We start from the raw sequence: 22,332 nt of genomic DNA, 5'->3' as shown, positions 1-22,332 counted from the left end.
TGCAGGACACTCAGGGGAGCTGCAGGACAGCCAGGGGAGCTGCAGGACAGCCAGGGGAGCTGCAGGACACTCAGAGGAGCTGCAGGACAGACAGGAGAGCTGCAGGACAGCCAGGGGAGCTGCAGGACACTCAGGGGAGCTGCAGGACACTCAGAGGAGCTGCAGGACAGCCAGGAGAGCTGCAGGACAGCCAGGAGAGCTGCAGGACAGCCAGGGGAGCTGCAGGACACTCAGAGGAGCTGCAGGACACTCAGGGGAGCTGCAGGACACTCAGAGGAGCTGCAGGACAGCCAGGAGAGCTGCAGGACACTCAGGGGAGCTGCAGGACAGCCAGGGGAGCTGCAGGACAGCCAGGGGAGCTGCAGGACACTCAGAGGAGCTGCAGGACAGACAGGAGAGCTGCAGGACAGCCAGGGGAGCTGCAGGACACTCAGGGGAGCTGCAGGACAGCCAGGGGAGCTGCAGGACAGCCAGGAGAGGTGCAGGACAGCCAGGGGAGGAGCTCACATGCTGCTGTTAGTGGTTTCACATCCAGGTTTCTACCTGGGCTGGTGTCCTGGCCATGCTGCTGCACCCAGTGCCTGCAGCTGAGCCCGGGAGCCCCTCAGCTGTGGGTGCAGCCCCAGCCCTGTGCTGGAGGGAGCTTCTGCTCCAACACATCTGGAGTCAGAGCCCATCCCCTGTCAGATGCTGCTCTGGGCTCTGGAGATTGTCACTAGGCACCAATATTTTTGCCCATGATTTGCTGTCTCAAAATAGAGTTCCACTTTTCGTTGTCAGTAGCACTAGCTGAAAGGAGAAAAAAAAAAATCAGATATTGATTCTATTTGGTAAAAATGTTGAGTTAAAGGTAGGGGTGACCAAAAGCAACTGGAGCACAAAAAGCAGAACATCTGGTGAGAGTTGGTCTAGTGCCCCAAGGGAATGGACAACTCCAGCACTGAGAAAGGGACCCTGAATTATTGCAGCTTTACAGTCCAAGTGTGTGATTCCTTTTGGTATGAAAGGCTAATTCGGCACAGTTTGGGATGTAGGTGCTCACTGTGAGTGTGGGAGGGCTGGAGGAGCCTCACCACCCCCAGGCTCAGACTGAAGAAGCGATGCCCTCCCAGCAGGGCGAGAGCACGCTCTGGGCGCTGCAGATGACAGCGTGACACGCTCTCAGGCACTGTCACAAACAGGATGTGGGTGACAGGACCCAGCTCTGCTGTGCCCCAGCCTGTGGGGGAGGGAGCAGCCCACAGGCCAGCCAAAGTGCTCAGAGAGAAAAGCAGCTTTTTAAAATGGCATTTGTCCTTGCAGAGACCCCTTGGGTGGCTCCTGCTCTGCCCCCTGGCAGTGGGGCAGGAGGAGGGTGGCTGTACAGGCAGCATGGGACAGGGACACTGGGGTTGGGCTCCATGTGCTCTGGATCTCCAGCAGCAGAGGTGTTCTCACTGCTCACAGGGGTGTTGGAGGGATTGGAGAGTTCCCAGAGCCTTTTCTCTGCTTGTTCCCCAGGGGCTGAGGGGCAACACAAGTTTACTGCAGAGGAAAGTGCAGCTGGTCCTCAATGAATGCAACTGGATTTTAAACTGAACATTTCAATTGATTTGATGAATGCTACAGAGCCTGACCTTCTAAAGGCACTTAACAGCTCTGCTGAGTGTTACCCACTGCCCAGACCCTCCCACCAGTCCTGCCTCTGGGATCCATCCTGCCCCACAGCAGGGATGGTGGGGCTGTCTCTGGGACCCATCCTGCCCCACAGCAGCGATGGTGGGGCTGCCTCTGGGATCCATCCTGCCCCACAGCAGGGATGGTGGGGCTGCCTCTGGGATCCATCCTGCCCCACAGCAGGGATGGTGGGGCTGTCTCTGGGATCCATCCTGCCCCACAGCAGGGATGGTGGGGCTGTCTCTGGGATCCATCCTGCCCCACAGCAGGGATGGTGGGGCTGCCTCTGGGATCCATCCTGCCCCACAGCAGGGATGGTGGGGCTGTCTCTGGGATCCATCCTGCCCCACAGCAGGGATGGTGGGGCTGCCTCTGGGATCCATCCTGCCCCACAGCAGGGATGGTGGGGCTGTCTCTGGGATCCATCCTGCCCCACAGCAGGGATGGTGGGGCTGTCTCTGGGATCCATCCTGCCCCACAGCAGGGATGGTGGGGCTGTCTCTGTGCTGCTGTTCTGCTGGGCTGGTCCTGCAGCCACAGCCAGCACTTCCTCACCCTGCAGTCCCTGGTCACACCCAGCTCTGAGCAGTGGGTCACACAGCTCTGGGGCTCTGAGCAGTGGGTCACAGCCAGCTCTGGGGCTCTGAGCAGTGGGTCACACAGCTCTGAGGCTCTGAGCAGTGGGTCACACAGCTCTGGGGCTCTGAGCAGTGGGTCACACAGCTCTGAGGCTCTGAGCAGTGGGTCACACAGCTCTGGGGCTCTGAGCAGTGGGTCACACAGCTCTGAGGCTCTGAGCAGTGGGTCACACAGCTCTGGGGCTCTGAGCAGTGGGTCACACAGCTCTGGGGCTCTGAGCAGTGGGTCACAGCCAGCTCTGGGGCTCTGAGCAGTGGGTCACACAGCTCTGGGGCTCTGAGCAGTGGGTCACAGCCAGCTCTGGGGCTCTGAGCAGTGGGTCACACAGCTCTGGGGCTCTGAGCAGTGGGTCACACAGCTCTGGGGCTCTGAGCAGTGTGTCACACACACAGTGATGGAGAGCAGCTCCTGGCAGAGCCTTGAGGAAAGTGGACTCACGTTTTATCCACAGATAGAGCCAGGAGCTGTTCCCGGTGCTCCTGGCACAGACCAGCTGCTGTTAGTGGTGTCACATCCAGCTGTGGCTGTGCCAGATTGGACAGAATAAAGATTTTTCATTTCTAAGAGCTTGAGGAGGCAGAAATCCACCCCGTGGGGTTTGTGCAGAAGGAATGTTTCCCTGCCCTTGAGGGGTGCTTTTGCCCAGCTGTTTACAAGCAGCTGCCTGCCATGAACCCACAGCTGCCTTTTCCTTCTGCAGTCCTGCGGGGTGCTGGGCAAACCCAAATGTTCCTGTGATTCTGTGATAACAGAAAGGAGCTCTTCCCTCTCCAGTCACCAGGCCTTGCTGGTTCTCAGCCTCTCCTGAGAGCACTGACCGCTGCCTGTTGTCAGCTCACGTTCAAACATTATCATTCACTTTTCTTGGACAAAGTTTTCCAGCAAAGGATGGAATTTATGAATCAATCACACCAAACTAATTTTAAAACAATAGTAAAAACCTGTTGATTTAAAGACACAAACTCAAGAGACGAATAGAAGCAGTGGAAAGTCTTTGGGTCCATTTCTAATCAGGGGCTGAGCTCAACAAGAGGATTTCCAAACCCTGAAGGCCAAAGATACCAGAAATGTTGTATTGTACAAACACAGGATGTCATTCACAGCAGGAGATTACACTGTTATGTAAACCTGGCTCTGGCACCAGGGTTGAGACGAGTTCAGCTGCGGTCAGAAATGCCCCAGTGCTGCTTGGCTGATTCTCCAGCTTCCCTCTGCAAAGCACTCCACTCTCCATCCTGCCAGCCTTGGGTCTGACTGAGAGTTACCGAGAGAATCATGGAATGCCTTGGCTTGGAAGGGACCTTAAAGGTCTCCCTGTCCCACCCCTGTCATGGCAGGGCCACCTTCCACCACCCAGGCTGCTCCAAGCCCCATCCAGCCTGGCCTTGGGCACTTCCAGGGATCCAGGGGCTGCCATGGCCCCTCTGAGCAGTGCTGGCTGTCCAGAGCGTGTGGCCAGGTGCGGGTGGACAGTGTGACACAGCTCGTATGTGGGGCCTGTGCCTGTCCCACCGCCAGGGCTGCTCCCCCGAGGGCAAAATGAGCCCATTGTGCCCCAGGGTGAGGTGAGCTCCATCCATGGTGAGCTCCATCTGTGGTGAGCTCCATCCGTGGTGAGCTCCATCTGTGCTGAGCTCCATCTGTGCTGAGCTCCATCTGTGCTGAGCTCCATCCATGGTGAGCTCCATCCATGGTGAGCTCCATCCATGGTGAGCTCCATCCATGGTGAGCTCCATCCATGGCAAGGTCCATCCATGGTGAGGTTGATCCACAGTGAGGTTCATCCATGGTGAGATTCATCTACAGTGAGGTCCATCCATGGTGAGGTTAATTCACAGCCAGGTTGATCCACAGCCAGGTCCATCCATGCTGAAGTTGATCCATATCCAGGTCCATCCATGCTGAAGTTGATCCATATCCAGGTCCATCCATGCTGAAGTTGATCCAAGGCCAGGTCCATCCATGCTGAAGTTGATCCATATCCAGGTCCATCCATGCTGAAGTTGATCCAAGGCCAGGTCCATCCATGCTGAGGCTGATCCAGAGCGAGGTTCCCGGGCACAATCCCGATGGGGAATGTTAAGCGGGTTAGGTGCAGGGGCTGGGGAAGGTGGTCACCCTCCGGGGATTAGGGGTCAGAACAATGGCTGTCCCTGTGACGCCGGGGACACAAAGAGCCATTGTGCCCAGAGCACAGACTCCTGCTTATTCCCCGACATGCCCACAGCCCCGCGCTCCGGGCCAGCACAAAAGCTTCCTTGCTTCAGATTGTTTGTTTATGTAAATTATAATGGTGCATTTAATTATGCAACAGAGCCTCGGCCTCAGGGAGGTGCTGATTGGGCTGGCAAGCCCCGGGCACGGCGGCTGGTGGCCGGGCACAGGGGACGAGCCAGGGCCACTCGCGCAGGGAGCAGAGGCAGGGCCGAGGGCCGAGGAGGAGCTCCCCAGCCCGGGGCAGCAGCGGGGCCCGGAGGAGCAGGGCCCGGAGGAGCAGGGCCCGCAGCATGACAGAAGAAGCCCCCGCAGGTGCCACCATGCCGGCGTGCAATGGCAGCGTCCCCCCGGGGGACGGCCCGCTCCAGGTCATCGGTGGCATCCAAGAAATCGCAAAATCTCTCGGGACGGTCCCGTACGCAAACGAGGAGACGAGCCCTGACACCTCACCTGCAAGGGAAAATCCGGAGGAAAATAGGAATTCATTGGCAGAGGACATCACTCCTGAGAACTGTGCTGGAGAGAAGCGATGCCAAGGTATGGTACGGGGCTGCTGTCTCTAAGTGTCGGGAGAGGAAAGGTCTGTTTGATCCATAGCCTGATGGATAACGGGGTGTGCTGTGTGTTAGGCAAAACTCCTGATCCGTGGTAGCTGTCACTGGGACTATTTCAGAATCTGGGACATCACGAGGGGTGCAATGGAAAGCTCATAACTAAAGAAATGAGCAATTCTAAATCTGAAAATCTGCCGACCTGCAGCCATTAAAACCTGATTGTCATCACTAATTTGTCCATCAGCCCATGTCTTGTGCTTTGTGTTTCCCAAAGAAAAGCGAGAGGAGAGCGTTGGGACACTACAGCAGGGAGCAGCGGATGTCCAGGACACAGGGACCAGTGGCCAGGGATCAGGGGAAGGTAATGCCAAATGCCATCTGCTCCGGGGTTTCCCTCATGTGCAGCAGAGAGACAATGGATGCAGGTGGTGATTATCTTCTTTAAATTGGGTCAGACCCTTCTATCCCAGAGAGCAGGGACTCATTTCCCACCTCTGAGCTGCTGCACCTTAGAAACCAGAGCTGGTATCTTCCTTGCTGAGGTTTTACATATCTCACTGACCATGGGCTACTCAAGCATTGTGGGGTCTTCAGCCAGGAGGTCCCCAACAGCCTCATGAGGCTCAGAGATACTCTATCTTCTGCTCCACGCTCAGAGGAGAACCCTGTGAGGCTGCTGGCGGTCACAAAACCCAAATTCTTTTTTTGCCTGATTCACTGAGTGTTGAATCCCTCAGTACCCAAGTATCCACATAAAACTGCTCTCCTGAACAGCTGCTCCTGGGTCTTGCTCTGCTCATTTCTGAGTGAAAATGGTGGGAATGAGCAGGAGCCAAGGCTGGAGCCTCAGCCACCTCCTGTGGTGAGCGGGGCTGCAGGGAGGTCCCAGTCATGAGTTAAAAATGTGCTGAGTATATACAGAAATTAATATATTTAACTCACTGTACAAACTGCAGCCACTTCTCCAAAAGGAGGAGTATTTTGTGGTGTGTTACTGGAGGAGAGCAGCCAGATCTCTCCAAGAGGGGCTCTAGGCATTATTCCTTTCCTCATCTCCAGCACAGGCTCCTCCTGTCTCGTTGGCTTGGGCAGTGGTGGGACAGGGGTGGCTGGGCCGGGAGCCGCTGGTGATGCTCTGCCCTGAGCTTTGGAACGGGCTCTAAACGAGCCACGGGCTGTGCCCTGCAAGCAAAACCTGCTTCCATTGACAAAGGGAAAAATATCTGAACGTTTGTCATGGGCAAAGTAGTGTTTCACAGGACAGGCTGTGAGGAGATGAACAGTGGTGGAGGCTTTCCCACTGAGAGCTGACATCCATATTCCAGCTGTGCTGCTTTAGGAGCACACAATAAAACCTATTAAAGGATCTCTCGTGGGCCCCCTGCACCCGCCCTGCAACCGCAGCACTTTATCTCGAAATTGCAGGCAGCTTTTTACTACCCAACCAATTTAGTCTAATTAATACTCTGGACCCCACAGGCAAAACCTTGAATAGACCATTTGTTGCGACACTAAAGCATCATTAACCGCAGAGACGTGCCAAACAGGGCAAATGGGACACGGCCATGGCAGCCGGGGTGGCCAGTGCTGAGGGAGGGACACAGCTGGGCACTGCGGGCAGAATGGCTCCTTCCCTTCCCTTCCCTTCCCTTCCCTTCCCTTCCCTTCCCTTCCCTTCCCTTCCCTTCCCTTCCCTTCCCTTCCCTTCCCTTCCCTTCCCTTCCCTTCCCTTCCCTTCCCTTCCCTTCCCTTCCCTTCCCTTCCCTTCCCTTCCCTTCCCTTCCCTTCCCTTCCCTTCCCTTCCCTTCCCTTCCCTTCCCTTCCCTTCCCTTCCCTTCCCTTCCCTTCCCTTCCCTTCCCTTCCCTTCCCTTCCCTTCCCCCCGTGTCCCCCGTGTCCCCCCGTGTCCCCCGTGTCCCCCGTGTCCCCCCGTGTCCCCCATGTCCCCCGTGTCCCCCGTGTCCCCGTGTCGCGCAGGGCCGGGTGGCACAGCGGGGACAGCCACGGCCGCTCCCGGCACGGAGGAGCCGGAGACCCCCCCCGGCAGCGGCCAGCCCAGAGGGAACGCGGCCGAGGAGGCGGAGGAGGAGGAGGAGGAGGAGGAGGAGGACACGGAAGAGGATGAAGTCCAGGTGATTGAAATGAAGAAGGGGAAGAGCGAGGCGCCCCGCCTGCAGCAGCGAGACAGCGGCAAACAAGCATCGCCCCCCGGCAGCCCCGGCTGCAACTCCCCGCTGGAGAAAGGGGGCGAGCAGCCCAGCCTGGGGAAAAAGAACGACATCTCCAGACACAGCTACTCCAGATACAACACAATCTCCTACCGGAGGATCCGTAAAGGAAACACCAAGCAGCGGATCGACGAGTTTGAGTCCATGATGCACTTATGAACTGAGGGGGAAGAGCCTTTGCTCTGGGCTCCCCCAAAAGCAGTCTCTTCACACAACACAAGGTCACTGCTTTTCTTCTTTTTGTACATGATTTATAATACACTGTGAAAATTTAACATCTCGGCTTTGACGGGGCAGAGGCATCCATAGCGCAGGAAAATAAATAATCAGTTTGCTAAATACACACCCAGTGGATTTGAAGGTTATTCTCTTATTTTCTCTGTACCTTTGTAGCCGTGTTGAGGCCACGGGAAGGCTGGAGCTGGCTGGGGCTCCCCAGGCTGTCCCACACCACCAGCTGTGCATAACGAGCTGGCAGTGTGGCAGTGGTGACACTGCCAGGGCAGGGGACACAGAGGGGACGGCTGCTGGCCACCCCTGCTCTGCCTCTCAGTCTGTCTGTCCCGGTGCCCTGAGTGCCTCCCTGTGCCAGCACCGCCTGTCCCCAGCTCTGCTGAGGATGTCCCCAGGCCCAGGGGAAGCTGTGGGCGCTGCTGCTGCTGCTGGCTGGCCGTGCTGCCAGCCTGGGTGGCTTTGGGCCAGTGGCACCGGTGACCGCTGCCATCTCCAGGGGCACAGCCGGGCTCTGGGCTGGCAGCCCTGGCACCTCCCTGCCCGTGCCTGGGTGAGCCTGGCCACTGCCAGGAACACCTCTTGTCCCAGTGCCACCCAGTCAGAGTCCCTTAGGTGTCCGCTAGATTTTCATCCTAAAATCGCAAAATTGAAAAGATTATTTTGTCAAAAGCAGGTGAGTTTTAATCCATTATTTTTGTCTCACCTGGATATTACCCTTCTCCACTTTAAAAGACCTTTGTGACCATGCAGTGATGGCAATCTTTTTAAACTGTTTTGCAGTCAGATTTGTCTGGAGTTGGGACTTAGCTTTGCACTTGTCATCCCAGAAATCTGGGAAAGCTGAGAGCAGCTGGCAAGGGAGAGGAGGTAAGGATGGAGTTATACAGTGGCCTCCTGCAGCCATAAGTGCCTTTTTAAGGATTAGTTTTACGTCTCCAGCAGCACTGAATATCGCTTTGACTTTTCTCCTTCTACATAAAGGCAATTATTTATTGGCAACGTGAAAATAATACAGGGCAATTCTGCATTGTGCCGGCAGACATAGCCCTCATTGTGCCATTCACACTTGTTTATTCGCTCCTTGGCCTGGGGAAGTTCTGAGCTTCGCTGGTACCGACTTATAGAGTGTGTCTGTTCCCTCTGACAGCTGCTGGGGGTGACACGTCCCTCTGGAGGAGCCCGTGGTGGTCCCAGCCAGGGCCACACTGCTCAGGGCTGGGAGCTCCTGGGGCAGTGCGAGGTGTCCCTGCCCATGGCAGGGGACAGAACGAGGGGAGCTTTGAGGTCCGTTCCAAGCCGAACCACTCCGGTTCTGTCAGTCTCTGTGAGCACCCCCTGAGCTCTGGCTGGGAAAGGCTCCCCAAGGCTTTCCGAACCCTGGGCTCGCTTTTTCCTTCCTTGCGAAGCAGCGCTTGCTCTGCTGCAGCCGCAGCGCCCTCTCCCGCTTTCCTGGGTGGAAAAGGTGAAAAAATGAAAGTGCCGGGATGCTCGGGGGGCCTGGGAGCCCTTCCCTGGGTGGAAAAGGTGAAAAAATGAAAGTGCCGGGATGCTCGGGGGGCATCCGAGCCGCCGGGGGGTGTGAGCCCGGTGGGGTTGGGGCAGAGGGGAGGTGCTGGACCCGCGGGCAGTGCTCAGGGGCCGGGCACGGAGCTGGAAACGCGGCCCTGGAGCAGAGGCACCCTCGGGCAGCCCCCGGCAGCCACAGCCCGAAAGTGCTTGCTCTCGTTCCTGCCGTGCCGGCTGCGGGCTGGGGCAGGTGACAGCGGTGGGGACAGTGCTAGTGACAGCTGCCACACCTGCGGCAAGAGCTCAGCTGCTGCCCTCCCCTCACCCAGCAGGAGCCACACGTCGGGGCAATTGCTGCTCGGCAGGCTCTCCCTGGGGCGATGCTTTAGGGCTCAGCCGGGCAGGAACTCGGGGGAGCCCCCAGAGAGGCTCCGAGCTGCTCGGATTTAGCACCCTGCGCTCAGGGGAAGCAGCTTCACCTACTCTCATTTATTGTCCCTTTTGTTTTTTAGCGGTGTGACACCGGGGCCACCGGGTCCCCACCCCGCCCAGGGGATGCTCCAGCCCTGGTGCCGCTGCAGGAGCCCAGCCCAGCCGGGAGCAGCGGCACGGCCGCAAAAATGCTCTCCTTTCTGGAAGACTGGGCTGACTGGTGCCGTGGGAATGCTCTCAGAACTGAGCAACAGCAGAGCCCCAGCTCAGTGCCAGCAGCCCCCGGGCAGCCCCCGGTCCCCGAGCGAAGATCCAGCGGGGAACTGAGCATTTACACCGGGGGGCAGCGCCTGCGAGTGACAGGGCTGCCGATGGGATGTGACCGTGACATATGACTGCCTGCTCCCTGACAAGTGATTGAATGTCAGCAAACAGAATTTGATGAAATCCATGCTCCTGATACGAGCTGACTGCCCAAACGACGGCTGTGTCATTTTTCTGATGGTGACTGCGGGCTAGCTGCGCTGAAGGAGGGAGAGAAAATCAGGAAGACAGCTGGAATAGGAGTCAACTGGGAAAATCTGTTGGGCCAGTCAATATTTTGGCAGACTGAGCCTGTCAGATGCTGTCAGCACTGATCCAGCAGCTCAGGGGCAGCGCTGTGGCGGGTGGGGCCGTGAGGCTGCTCTGGGGGCTCGGCTGTGCCCACCGTGAGCAGCGAGGGCCCTGCTCAGCCCGGGGACACTGGGGCTTGTGCTGGAGCAGCCCCTGGGCCCAGCACAGGGCAGGGGCAGGAGGAGGAGCGCTGCCTCCCACTGCAGCCCCACAGGGCTCAGGGAGCAGCATCCCACAGCAGGAATTCCCAATGGGAACGGGGGCAGGAACCCTCCCTGCTGTAGGCTGGATCTCACAACCTTGGCACACAGAGTTTATTCTCTCATCAAATCCATCCCGTTGGTGACTGGTGATGGATTTTGGAGATGAAGAACTTCACAGTACAAACAACACTTGTCCATGGCAGTGAGCCCAGAGGGGTTTGGTGTGCAGAGCCTGGCTGTGCCGTGCAGCCTGGGCTGAGGGGAGCAGCACTGCTCCTGGAGAGCCCCCAGAAAGCCACGGGGGCTGGGGGACATGGCTGGGGTCCTGGCAGCCCCAGGGTGGGACAACCTGGCTGCCCTGGGATGAAGAGCTTCCAGGTTGGCCCCTGGAATGTGCTTCTGGCAAGAAGCAGGATAAACCTCTGGTTCCCTGCTCCAGCACCAAACAAAGCAAGACACGTGTGTCCTTGCTGTCCCTGGCACAGGGAAGGAGTGCTCCAGGCCTCTCCTGCAGCCCCGGGGTGGGGCTGGGCCCATCCACCTCCCACTATAAAATGAGGGCTTTATTGGTGTGCAATTGATTCCTCACAGAGCCCTGATCCTCACCTGTCACACTACACGTCCCATGGGGAGGCATCCTGCAGCCAGATCCACTGTGGACACGGTGTTCGATTTTTTTGATGCACTGGTCAACAAAATTCCAGTTTCTGTGGAGGAATTAGCAGCCCAGTTTGCTGCTTACAGACTTCTGGGGCCCTGGAAGTGTTTCTGGAGCTTATGCTGCTGTCCAGGGGAACTGAGGGATGCTTGCTCACAGTAGGATGGGGACTTAGAAAAATATTTCCATTTAAGAATAGAGAAAAGGAGTTTTTCCCAAAGTCTCGTACGGGGAGGGAGAATGGCCCTGATCTGTTGTGGCACTGTCACACCCGACGTGCTGCTCCCGGTGCTCGGATCCTCCGTGTGCCGGTACCAAACCACAGGTGCCACTTCTCCTTTGGAAATGCACTCCCCCTTTGGTGGCTGCCATCAGCCACAGCCATGTCCTCGCTGAGCCCACGGTGACAGCGTGGGGACAGCAGCTGGGCTGCCCTCAGTCTGCGTGGTACCTGCCAAAGTGCCACTTCTGGTGGGGGTTTGTGGGGTCACAGGCCTTCAGCCGCAGGGCTCTGTACGAGGGATCCACTTCCAGGCAGGGCTGCGGGAGGTGCTGGTGCTCCGAGATGATGTGGTCGGTCTGCAGGAGAGAGAGGGGGGCTCAGGGGGGCCTGGGCTTTGGGGGCTGAGGCTTAGGGGGCGTTCAGGCTTTAGGGCTCCTGCAGCAGCAGCAGCAGCAGCTCCACTCTCCCTCTGAGATCAAAGCCCAGCTCCTTACCCTGTGCCCTTTTGTGGCTCGCCCCCAGTCCCTGAGACATCTCTGCTGACTTACAGGGGCTTTGGCGTGGGATCCAAGCCTGCAGCTGCTGCTGAGGCAGGATCACAGCACAGCTGTTGTGGCTCCTGCGTGTTCCTTCTCTGGGAGCAGAGAGATGAGCTCTCTCACTGTCCGTGTGGCAATTGCCATGTGGGGAGTCGCTGGGTGGGATTTGCTTCACAGGCAATGTCCAGCAGGAGACTGATCCCTGTCTCAGTTTGCTGGCTCATGAACTCAGCAGCTGCTGCAATGAGGAAGGGGAACCCAGCCCTGGAGCTCGAGCGCTGGGCAGGACACTGGGCTGAGGAGGAACGAAGGGTGTGAGTGACCTCCATCCTTCTGCTCTGCACACCTGCTTGGATTGCCCTCCCTCACCCCGAGGGCAGCCAGGCGATGCTGGGACGTGTCTGTGCTGCTGCTCGCCCTGCAGTGATCCCAGGAGAGCAGGCCGAGGTGGAACGCTCCCCAGGGATGTGTGCGGGGGCAGCAGCTGCACCTTTGTGCTGCAGGAACTGCGCTTCACACCATGGGGATAGAGCCCTGCAACTCCTTCAGGCAGCAGCCACGGAGCTCTCCTCCCGCTCCTGCTGCTGGCACCAGTAAAAGAGCATCACTAAATCCATCCACCCTCAGCTGAGAAATCAGGCTGGAACAGGAGACAAGACCTGCCCGTGCCCCACACACCTCCCTGGGCATTTCTGCATATTTTTCACAAAGTGAAATGACAATTTCACAATTTTCACTAAGTGGATAAAAATTTTCCTGTATTTTTCCCTAAACACCCAAGGTGAGCCTGTGGCATTCTGGCATTCAACACTTTAGGCTGAAAAAACCAAAGGGGAACAGGAAATTGTCTTTATATTGAATGTGTAATTCAGCTACATTTTTTCTTTCTTAAGTGAAGAGTGTTTTTTTTTCTCAACAATGAACTATGCTATTTCAGAGCATTTTGGACAGCTACTTACACCAGGCAGACGGAGGTACAGCCATGACTCTTTGTGCAGAGCAGGCAATTAGTGTAAGTATCCATTCTTTCCCTTTCCATACCTGCTCTCTTTAAAAGCCCCTGTGAGCTGAGAGCCAGTCGATGCTGACTCATCTTCCTGTAAGTGCTATTGACGGTTTCTGAGTGTAACCAGGCAGGTTTGTGGCTGCAGCAGCAGTGCCTGGCACGTCCCCGGGGTCCCCAGGCTGCAGCCGTGCCGGGATGCTGGGCACAACCCCCGGCAGAGGGGCACGGGGGGCACCAGCGCATCTCCAGGACAGCTGGCCTTGGCAAAGGGGGCAGCAGGGGGTGGGGGACCCCCGGGCCGGGCTGTTCCCCTGCCAGGGCTGTCCTGGCACACTGCCACGTCCTGGAGGGTGGGGGCCATCCCTGACCCATCCTGCACCCTGCACCCTGCATCCTGCACCCTGCACCCTGCACCCTGCACCCTGCACTCTCATCCTGCACCCTGCACCCTGCACCCTGCACTCTCATCCTGCACCCTGCACCCTGCACCCTGCACTCTCATCCTGCACCCTGCACCCTGCACCCTGCACCCTGCACCTTGCACCCTGCACCCTGCACCCTGCACCGTGCACCCTGCACCCTGCACCCTGCACCCTGCACCCTGCACCCTGCACCTTGCACCCTGCACCCTCATCCTGCATCCTGCACCCTCATCCTGCACCCTGCACCCTGCACCCTGCACCCTGCACCCTGCACCCTGCACCCTGCACTCTCATCCTGCACCCTGCACCCTGCACCCTGCACTCTCACCCTGCACCATGCACCCTGCATCCTGCACCCTGCACCCTGCACCCTGCACCCTGCATCCTGCACCCTGCATCCTGCATCCTGCATCCTGCACCCTGCACCCTGCACCCTCACCCTGCACCATGCACCCTGCACCCTGCATCCTGCACCCTGCACCCTGCACCCTGCATCCTGCACCCTGCACCCTGCACCCTGCACCCTGCATCCTGCACCCTGCACCCTGCACCCTGCATCCTGCACCCTGCAGTGCTGAGCCCCGCAGCATCACTCACCAGCCCCGGCTGCACGGTGGCCAGTGACCTGTGGAGCCAGGCCAGGCTGCGGCTCCTGGGCTGGCAGCGGCGCAGGCCCACGGCTCCCATGACGCCAGACGGGGCAAGGCAGAGCTCTCCGTGCTGGATCAGCCTCAGCCAGGTGTAGTTGAAATTCTGGTTCTGTGGGGAGACAGCAGAAGAGACACGGCCCCGTCAGGCTCCATGGCAGGGCTTCTCTGGGCACCTTGTGCCAGGGCTCCAGCAGCCTCCCAGCCAGGGATTCCTCCCCAGGATCCCATCCATCCCTGTCCTGTGGCAGTGGGAAGCCATTCCCTGTGTCCTGTCCCTCTGGGTGGCTCTCCGGAGCCGAGGCACTGGCAGGGCTATAAGCTGGAAGTTCAGCGTCTGCACACAGATCACAGGCTGGTAGTTAAATGTCCCTCTGTTTTCACGTGCAAACTCACAGCTCCATCAAACAAACCCGGCCGAATTTGCCGTTTCTGACACTGCTGCTGGGCTACAGGCTGTGCCAGCACGGCCTGGCCGTGTCCCCGGCTGGGAAAGGCAGTGCCACCCCCGGGGAGGGGACAGGCCACCTGGGGCAGGCCCAGCACCACGGGCAGGGTGACACACGGGCTGTCCTTACCGTGCTGTTAACATCACACTCCTCAAAAGCCAGGCTGGTGCCTTCCACAGCGATGCACCCTGCCAGGGCCGGGTTAACGAGCTGGGAAACAGCAACAAAACGCACATTTAGACAGAAATTCCCGAGAAGCGGGGAGGATGTTACACTGCACCGGACCTGCTGGCTTCACAGGACTCGGTTTAATACTGCTCACATAACTAAGGGGGGCGGAAAAGTGTTCCAGGCCAGGCTGGACGGGGCTTGGAGCAACGTGGGCTAGTGAAAGGTGTCCCAGCCCCTGGCAGGGGATGGAAGAAGCTGAGCTTTAAGGTCCCTTTCCACCTAAACCATTCTGGAATTCTGTGCTGGAGAAGAGGAACCTGACCCGGCTTCTCCCACCAGGGGCTTGTGGAGGCAGCACTGAATCCAAAGCGACTTTAAAGTGTTCTCTGCCCGCTGCCCCCGGCGAGCCGCAGGTTCCGTGCCCGGAGCGCACCGGTCCCTCCTCCCGGGCCCGGCAACGCGAGCGGCTGCTGCGCTCTGCTGGCGGCAGAGCCGTGCTACAGAGCCCGACCCTACAGAGCCCGACCCTACAGAGCCCGACCCTACAGACCCTGACCCTACAGAGCCCGACCCTACAGAGCCCGACCCTACAGACCCTGACCCTACAGAGCCCGACCCTACAGACCCTGACCCTACAGACCCTGAACCTACAGACCCTGACCCTACAGACCCGGTACCTACAGAGCCCGACCCTACAGAGCCCGACCCTACAGAGCCCGACCCTACAGACCCTGACCCTACAGAGCCCGACCCTACAGAGCCCGACCCTACAGACCCTGACCCTACAGAGCCCGACCCTACAGAGCCTGACCCTACAGAGCCCGACCCTACAGACCCTGACCCTACAGACCCTGACCCTACAGACCCTGACCCTACAGACCCTGACCCTACAGACCCTGAACCTACAGACCCTGACCCTACAGACCCGGTACCTACAGAGCCCGACCCTACAGAGCCCGACCCTACAGAGCCCGACCCTACAGACCCTGACCCTACAGAGCCCGACCCTACAGACCCTGACCCTACAGACCCTGACCCTACAGACCCGGTACCTACAGACCCGGTACCTACAGAGCCCAACCCTACAGAGCCCGACCCTACAGACCCTGACCCTACAGACCCTGACCCTACAGACCCTGACCCTATAGACCCTGACCCTACAGACCCTGACCCTACAGACCCTGACCCTACAGACCCGGTACCTACAGAGCCCAACCCTACAGAGCCCGACCCTATAGACCCAGACCCTATTGACCATGACCCTATAGACCCTGTATGTACAGACCTGGTACCTACAGACCTGACCCTACAGACCTGACCCTACAGAGCCCGCTCTGCTCTCCAGCCCCCGAGCTGGGGCAGGGAGCGAGGGCAGGATCCCGATGTGGGAATTCTCACCCCGAGGGCACGTCCAGCCCCGGTGCCCATCCTACCCCAGGGCCATATCCTGTCCTGGCACTGTGCCCAGCTCAGCCATCCGAACAGCCAGCCCTACAGAGGGAAGTCACCCCTGCTGCCTGCTCCCGTTTCTTTGTAAGAACGCTCTGGAATCCAGATCTGTGCCCGATTGAACACCCACAGCGCTGCCAGGGCCAGGGAGCTGCAGCACGGGGGCTGCCCGGGCACAGCCACCCCCGAGAACAGTGACACCCCTGGGGACGCACCGGCCCGCTGGCTTTAACCAGGGGAGCTTCCAGGTCCGGGTAGACGTTCTCCAGGTACCAGCGGAAGCTTTTGCAGCGGAGCTTCTTGCGCAGCTGGATCTGCTGGCTCAGGTCCCCGACATCCACGTTGCCCAGGAGCAGGTGGTAGGCATGGCCGTAGAACAGCTCCTTGTACTCGTCCAGCCACACCTCTGCCACCCGGGCCAGGTTCCGCTCCACCGTCCTCACCCGGTCTTTAGGGAAGGAGTAAGGATTGTCATTCCTGAAAATGTGCCCCACGCGGGAGCACGGAACGATCTCGATCTCTCCTCCGCACATCCAGACCTGCGAAACAGAGGCCGCTGGCAGGGACAGCAGCTGATGGGGGCGCCGGCTTTGTGCAGCCCCGAGAGCAGCAGAAGGTCGGGTCCCAGGGAGAGGGGGTGTCCAGCCCTGGGGAGCCCCTGCCTCAGCCCCATCACTCGCCCGGGCTGGCAGGGGGGCAGGTGTGTGACACTGACCCACCTTGAATGAAATCTCCATGTTTTCCCCTCCCCAGACATCCAGTCCCGGGTCGTACATTCCCAGCTCAAAGAAGTACTGCTTGTGGATGGAGAACAGGCCACCTGCCATGACGGGGCACCTGGGAACAGAGAGGCCACACACAGGTCACACAGGTGTGACAGCGGCCGTGGCACAGAGGGCACCTGGGGGGCCTGAACGCTGAAATGGGGCAGGGAAGGGGAAGAGGCAGCGGAATGTTCTCCTGGCTGACACACCAGCAGTGCCATGCCTGGGGAGAAAGGCTTCCTGGGCTTTGCCCATGCCTGATGGGGACCTGCCTGTGCCTCAGCTGTCCTGGAAAGCACCAGAACAATACCTGGCCACAAAAGAACAACATTTGGCCTCGAAGGAGCCTTTGCTGCAAAGTTATTACCAGAGGAACAGGCTGGTTTGCAAAGCTATCACATTTGTTGGTTTTTTACCTTATAATATCAGTCTCCTTGATTTTATTTTTCTCTATGACCTCTTGTGGAATCTGCCTCCATCCAAAATTCATTGGCCAAGTAAAAATCCCACGCTGGAAGTTGTCCACGGTCATGTAACTAAACAGAGAAAAGATGGGGCTGACTAATTCTGAGTCACACTCCTGATTGAAATGTCACCCCTAATGAGTGAAGATGAGTATCTGTAGGTAATTACACCAGGATTTTAACAAATTTCATCAGGAACCATCTTCATGTACTAAAAGCTGTGAAAAAGCGAAATGGTGTGTGATAAACACGGGCCACATCCACAGCAAATGTTAATTTCTGGTGCACAGCAGTGCTCTGTGTCCCCTGTGGGAGCTCTGGAGGCCGCGCAGGGCTCTGGAGTCACGGACTGGCGGCGGTGCCAGGCGGGTTTTGCTCAGGACACCAGCCTGGTCCGTGGGATTGGCAGGGATGAGCTGCCTCACCTCATGTCCTTGTCGCTGATGACCTCGATGACGGGGCAGGCCACCTTGGTCCGGCTCAGGCGGACCCTGTCCAGCAGCGGCTCCAGCCAGCCCACGTTGCACTCCACGTGCGAGTCCAGGAAGGTCAGGACAGCTCCTGCAGGGTGGGTGGGGAGGGTCAGCCTGGGGACCCCAGCCCAGCCCTGCTGGGCAGCTCCCCGGGCAGCCTGCGGGCTCGGGGTGCTGCTGACCATGCCACAGCCCTCCTCGGCTCCCCAGACCTGCCAGCCACAGCCAAGAGCGTTTTTCCCTGCCTGGCAGGGCAGCTCCTGCCAGGAACGGCATTTTGGTGCCGACACAGCCCGGCCGGGGCAGCTGGCGGAGCTGGGGCTGGAGGTCCCGGAGAAAGGCCACCCTCGGTGGGACATTGGGACCATTGGGAGGGACAAACACGGCGCTGGAGGGGGATGCCCGGCGCTCTGGGGTCCGCACACGGCCGGAGCACGGCTCTGTCCTACCTTTGGCGATCTCAGCTCCTGCCAGCCTGGCCCGGATCAGCCCGTGCCTCTCCCTGAGGCGCAGGATCCTCACCTTCGGGAAGCGTGACATGTAGGTGTCCAGCTGCTCCCGCAGGTGCTCTGCCCAGGGGACACAGCCGGCTCACTCACACACTGCCAGCCGCTGAAAAGCCACCAGCAGATTCCCCTGGCAGCGCCTGCAGGGCCCTCAGCTGTGGGCTGTGAACATCTGGGCACGGCGCTCTCCTTGTGCAGCCCAGCCCAGCCAGCACTTCTGGAGAGCCAGCAGCGGGGAAATCACATCATCCCTGCACCTTTAGGGGCTGAACTCGGCAGAGAGAGGAAGCACCGGACGGCAGGGGTTGGGTACCAGCTGAAATGCCCACGGGAGGCCCCGTGCAGCGCAGATCCCACTCAGCACTGCTCCCACTGCAGCTCCTGTGCTCTGAGCCACCCCGGAGTGTGTCCCCCACACTGGGAACACCAGCCACGCACCCTGAGGGCTGAGAGCATCTCCTGACTGCGCAAACCCCTGAGCCAGGACGCCCCAAAGATGAATGGGCTGGGCAGGACCCAGCTCCTGGTGCTCCTGGTGCTCTGCCTTCACCCCCCACAGCCAGCCCCAGCACCCCCTGTCCTCTTCTCCCCCTCAGCCCCAGCGCAGGCCAGGGATGCACTTCAATACAGGGAAAGGAGAAAATGTGATTTCTCTCCTACTTAGAATTGAATTACAGAGAACAAATTGCATTTTGCCCTCAAGTTATATGAGTTTCATAAAGGCTTCACCTACCCTTAGTGCTGAAGTCATCCACCAGAATGATCTCCTCGATCAGGTGAGGAGGAGAGCGGCTGAGGACGCTGTGCACGGAGCGCAGGAGGGTGGACCACACCTCATCCACGAAGCACATGATGATGCTGGTGGTGGGGAGGTCATTGTGGACCTGCTGCTCCGAGCACCTGCAACAGCAACACGGGCTCACAGGTCCCACTCCCAAAAACCTGCAGGCTTGGTGCTTCTGGGAAAATGCCCAAGGTGAAATGCGGAGGGAGAGCCCTGCAGTGTTGGGAGGGGAACAGAGGGGTGAGGGGGGGGAGCCCCACACCAGCCCCAGGGCCCCTCTCATGGGCAGCCCCATTGCACTGTGCTCACTTGGCTCTCACAGGAACCTCTTCTGAAGGAAAGTTAAAGATATTTCAGGGCTTCACAGTTAATCAGAAGTGCCCTGGCTAAGTGAAATTCACCCCAGAATTACTCTGTGTCACAATCCTTGAGATGTGTCTTTCTGTCTCAGGGAAGTCAGCAGGCAGAAAACACCAAAAAGTCCATTTTGGACCCAGTCCTGCCTCACCTTGCTGGGCAGCTGGTGAGCAGAACCGGGTCACCCCCGCCTTGTCCTTCACTAGGGAATCCTGGAATAGTTTGGGTTGGAAGGGAACTTAAAGCCCATCTCCTTCCAACCACTCCCACAGACACTTTCCACTGTCCCAGGTTGCTCAGAACCCTGTCCAACCTGGCCTTGGACACTTCCCGGGATCCAGGGGCAGCCACAGCTTCTCTGGGCACCCTGTGCCAGAGCCTCCCCAGCCTCCAGGGAAGGATTCCCTCGGATTCCCTCCCAGTGTCCCATCTGTCCCTGCCCCTGGCAGTGGGAATCAGCTGCTCCTTGTCCCGGCACTCCAGGCCCCTGTCCAGAGTCACTCTCCTTCTCTCTTGGAGCCCCCTTATGCACTGGAAGGGGCTCCAAGGTCACCCTGGAGCTTCCTCTTCCCTTCAGCCCCAGGACTCCTGATCTGGGCTCTGCATGGAGCGCTCCCCACAAGCCTCCTGCCCATCACACTCCTCCTCAGGGCACTGTCCCTCACACCAGCTGCAGAGACACAGCTCCTGTGAGCACCAGCACTGTCAGTAAAGCCCCAAAAGCAGCGAGCACTGGCATGGATTGGCCCCATTTCAGTGGTCTGGCCCAGTACTCCAGGAAGAATCACAACGGGAACTGGAGTCTAAACTGGGACACACTGGAATACACCAAAAAATAATTGTTGGCTGCCAAGATCTGCCAACAGCCACTGCCCTGAGCTGGCCCTGACAAGCTGGTACCTGTTGTGCCAATGGGCCAGGGCAGAACCTGCATAGGCTCCTGCCAGAACCAGAGTGCCCAGGGCAGAACCTGCACAGGCTCCTGCCAGAACCAGAGTGCCCAGGGCAGCTCCGTGCCCCGTGGCAGCAGCTCACACGCCCAGGGACGTGCCCTGTTTGCCCAAGGAGTTCCCTGTGAAGGCAAAGCAGCTCCTCCTGGGCAGGTGTCACTCCCTGGAGGTGCTTCCTGCTCTGCAGCTCCAGGGTTTGCTGTCCAGACCAAGCCCAGTGCTGGCTTTGTGCCATGGCTCTGCTCCTCTGCACGGGTGGCTTCTGAAGGAGGCATCAGGAAGCAGCCCCAGCTGTGTCCCCCTGTCCCTGCTCCACTCCTCCTGGGCAGGATCTGACCTCAGCAAGCACCCCTGGCACGGTGGGAGTGTCTGCACTGCCCTGTGCCACGGGGGACGAGCACAGCACAATTCCCAGCCCGCAGTACCCGAGGTCTGGGGGTGTGGGGACACGCGAGGGTCTCTGCACGGGGCAGGTCTCACCTGCCCAGGGGCTGAGAATGTCTGTAGGGAGGGCTGAGAGCGAGAGATGAACCTGGCCCTCACCTGAGCTGGCACCTTCCCTGCCCTCCCTGCAGCAGTCACAGAATGGCTTAGGTTGAGAAAGAGCTTTAAGGTCATCAAATACAAGCACCGAGGCAGCAGTGCCGAGCCCGCCTGGCACGGCAGCTCAGGATGGGGCTCCCAGCCTCTTCTGCTGCCCTGGCACTGCCCTCACCTCGTCCTGCTCCTCTCTACTGGCAGGGAGAGGCTTTTTTGGAGCGCAGTCCCGAGATGTGCAGGACACATTTAATGACAGCTGTAGCTGTGCGGGTTTTCCAAGCCCAAACAGCACAGCCCTCCCTGTGCCCACAGAGCAGAGCCCCCAGCCTGTGCCTGCTGGACGGTGCCAGCACTCAGCTCCTGCGGGGCTTTGTGGAGCAGGTCCTGGCCGGGAGGGTCCCTTGTGTCCCTTTGTCCCGGGAAGGGCCACGCAGCCTGGGGTGTGAGAGCCCCTCACACACGCACGGGGTGCAGGCTCCAGGAGCCAACACACCAGCTGGGAATGCCCAGAGCTGCTCCTGACGCTGCAGCTCCGGCGTTCCCGGGCACAGAGAGAGGCCTGAGCCCATCACCCGGGCTGGGTGTCCTGGTCCCGCCGGGCAGCCGGGCTCAGGGGGCTGCGACAACCCACAAACCTTACCCAGCTTCACCTTGAACAACAGGCTGCTCCGACCTGGCCAAAAGCCACCTCGGTGTGCCCCCAGCAGCCCTCCCCAGAGCCACGGAGCCCATCCCCAGGGGCAGCCCGGGGTTTGGGAGCAGATCTTACCCGGCAGGCCTGGTGTCTGCGATGGCTCGATCCACAGGAATCAGGTCGCTGAGGTAGACATTAAAGTTTCCTTCTTTCCATCTACTTTTTGCTTCTTCTTGTTTATCATCAGGGACAGCAACAGGGTGTCCAAACTGGCCAGGAGCTCGGGGATCTCTCGGGGCGAGCGTTGCATCCATGGACAGGACTTTGTGCATCCCTGGGCTGCTCCCTGCCCTCTCCTGCCCATCCTGGCCAGTGCCAGCTCCTCCAGGAGCTGCTGCCCCTCTCTCCTGCCCATCCTGGCCAGTGCCAGCTGCTCCAGGAGCTGCTGCCCCTCTCTCCTGCCCATCCTGGCCAGTGCCAGCTCCTCCAGGAGCTGCTGCCCCTCTCTCCTGCCCATCCTGGCCAGTGCCAGCTGCTCCAGGAGCTGCTGCCCCTCTCTCCTGCCCATCCTGGCCAGTGCCAGCTCCTCCGGGAGCTGCTCCTTCTCTCTCCTGCCCATCCCGGCCAGTGCCAGCTCCTCCGGGAGCTGCTCTTGGTGTCGCACCCAGCGTCCGGCTCCTGCCACCCATGGCGGTGGCCGCAGCAGTGGCAGTGGCGGCGTGGGCACCATCCCTGCTCTTGTCAGCAAGTTTCTTGTGCTTTCCACGTCTCCTTGTGGCGTTCCCGGCAGAGTGGGGCCCACGGCGCGGGGCTGCGGGGCCGGCGAGGTCCAGCCCGTCTTTGCTGATGAGGATGAAGCGAGTTTTGGAGGGAGTTTCCTCCCGTCCCGTGTTTGTTTCCTGCGCTCCGGGCTGGGCTGCCCGGCCGCTCGGTGCCGCGGTGCCGGAGGGGCGCTGCTCGCTCCCGTGGGCTCCGGGGAGCGCCGTGCCCGTCCCGCCGGGCCCGGGCCGCTG

At 59.4% G+C, this 22,332-nt stretch overlaps 2 protein-coding genes across 3 annotated transcripts; one reads left to right on the top strand and one right to left on the bottom strand.

Moving 5' to 3' along the window:
• Nucleotides 1-4,595: 4,595 nt before the first annotated feature.
• On the top strand, nucleotides 4,596-7,638 carry ERMN (ermin). Of its 2 annotated transcripts, XM_023931452.2 has the most exons (3): nucleotides 4,668-5,049; nucleotides 5,341-5,427; nucleotides 7,043-7,638. In XM_023931452.2, the coding sequence occupies exons 1-3, from the start codon at nucleotides 4,803-4,805 to the stop codon at nucleotides 7,450-7,452; spliced, it is 744 nt and encodes a 247-aa protein (XP_023787220.2). In that variant the 5' UTR covers nucleotides 4,668-4,802; the 3' UTR covers nucleotides 7,453-7,638. The 2 variants fall into 2 exon arrangements, with proteins under 2 accessions (XP_086753966.1, XP_023787220.2); XM_086897840.1 differs by lacking the exon at nucleotides 5,341-5,427 and having other exon boundaries at nucleotides 4,596-5,049.
• A 2,739-nt stretch (nucleotides 7,639-10,377) lies between these two features.
• Nucleotides 10,378-22,100, bottom strand: GALNT5 (polypeptide N-acetylgalactosaminyltransferase 5). Its single transcript, XM_086897839.1, has 10 exons — nucleotides 21,455-22,100; nucleotides 18,788-18,954; nucleotides 17,998-18,117; nucleotides 17,501-17,636; nucleotides 17,028-17,147; nucleotides 16,567-16,684; nucleotides 16,063-16,386; nucleotides 14,357-14,437; nucleotides 13,729-13,890; nucleotides 10,378-11,520 (listed from the first exon to the last, which is right to left on the bottom strand). The coding sequence occupies exons 1-10, from the start codon at nucleotides 22,006-22,008 to the stop codon at nucleotides 11,377-11,379; spliced, it is 1,926 nt and encodes a 641-aa protein (XP_086753965.1). The 5' UTR covers nucleotides 22,009-22,100; the 3' UTR covers nucleotides 10,378-11,376.
• Nucleotides 22,101-22,332: the final 232 nt, after the last annotated feature.

This window comes from Cyanistes caeruleus, chromosome 7 (genome assembly GCF_971803275.1).
Source record: "Cyanistes caeruleus chromosome 7, bCyaCae1.hap1.1, whole genome shotgun sequence".
Taxonomy (NCBI): Eukaryota; Metazoa; Chordata; class Aves; order Passeriformes; family Paridae; genus Cyanistes; species Cyanistes caeruleus.
The sequence above is the reverse complement of the archived record's forward strand: the minus strand, read 5'-3'. Positions and strand labels throughout refer to the sequence as shown.

Bases quoted from the DNA above. Each gene is read 5' to 3' on its own strand.
- GALNT5 (XM_086897839.1), bottom strand. From the start codon at position 22,008: ATGGGTGGCAGGAGCCGGACGCTGGGTGCGACACCAAGAGCAGCTCCC. The intron at 17,148-17,500 runs GTGAGGCAGCTC...TTCTCTGTTTAG, and splicing joins ATCAGCGACAAGGACATGAG to TTACATGACCGTGGACAACT. The intron at 16,387-16,566 runs GTGGGTCAGTGT...TCTGTTTCGCAG, and splicing joins ACATGGAGATTTCATTCAAG to GTCTGGATGTGCGGAGGAGA.
- ERMN (XM_023931452.2), top strand. From the start codon at position 4,803: ATGACAGAAGAAGCCCCCGCAGGTGCCACCATGCCGGCGTGCAATGGC. The intron at 5,050-5,340 runs GTATGGTACGGG...TGTTTCCCAAAG, and splicing joins TGGAGAGAAGCGATGCCAAG to AAAAGCGAGAGGAGAGCGTT. The intron at 5,428-7,042 runs GTAATGCCAAAT...CGTGTCGCGCAG, and splicing joins TGGCCAGGGATCAGGGGAAG to GGCCGGGTGGCACAGCGGGG.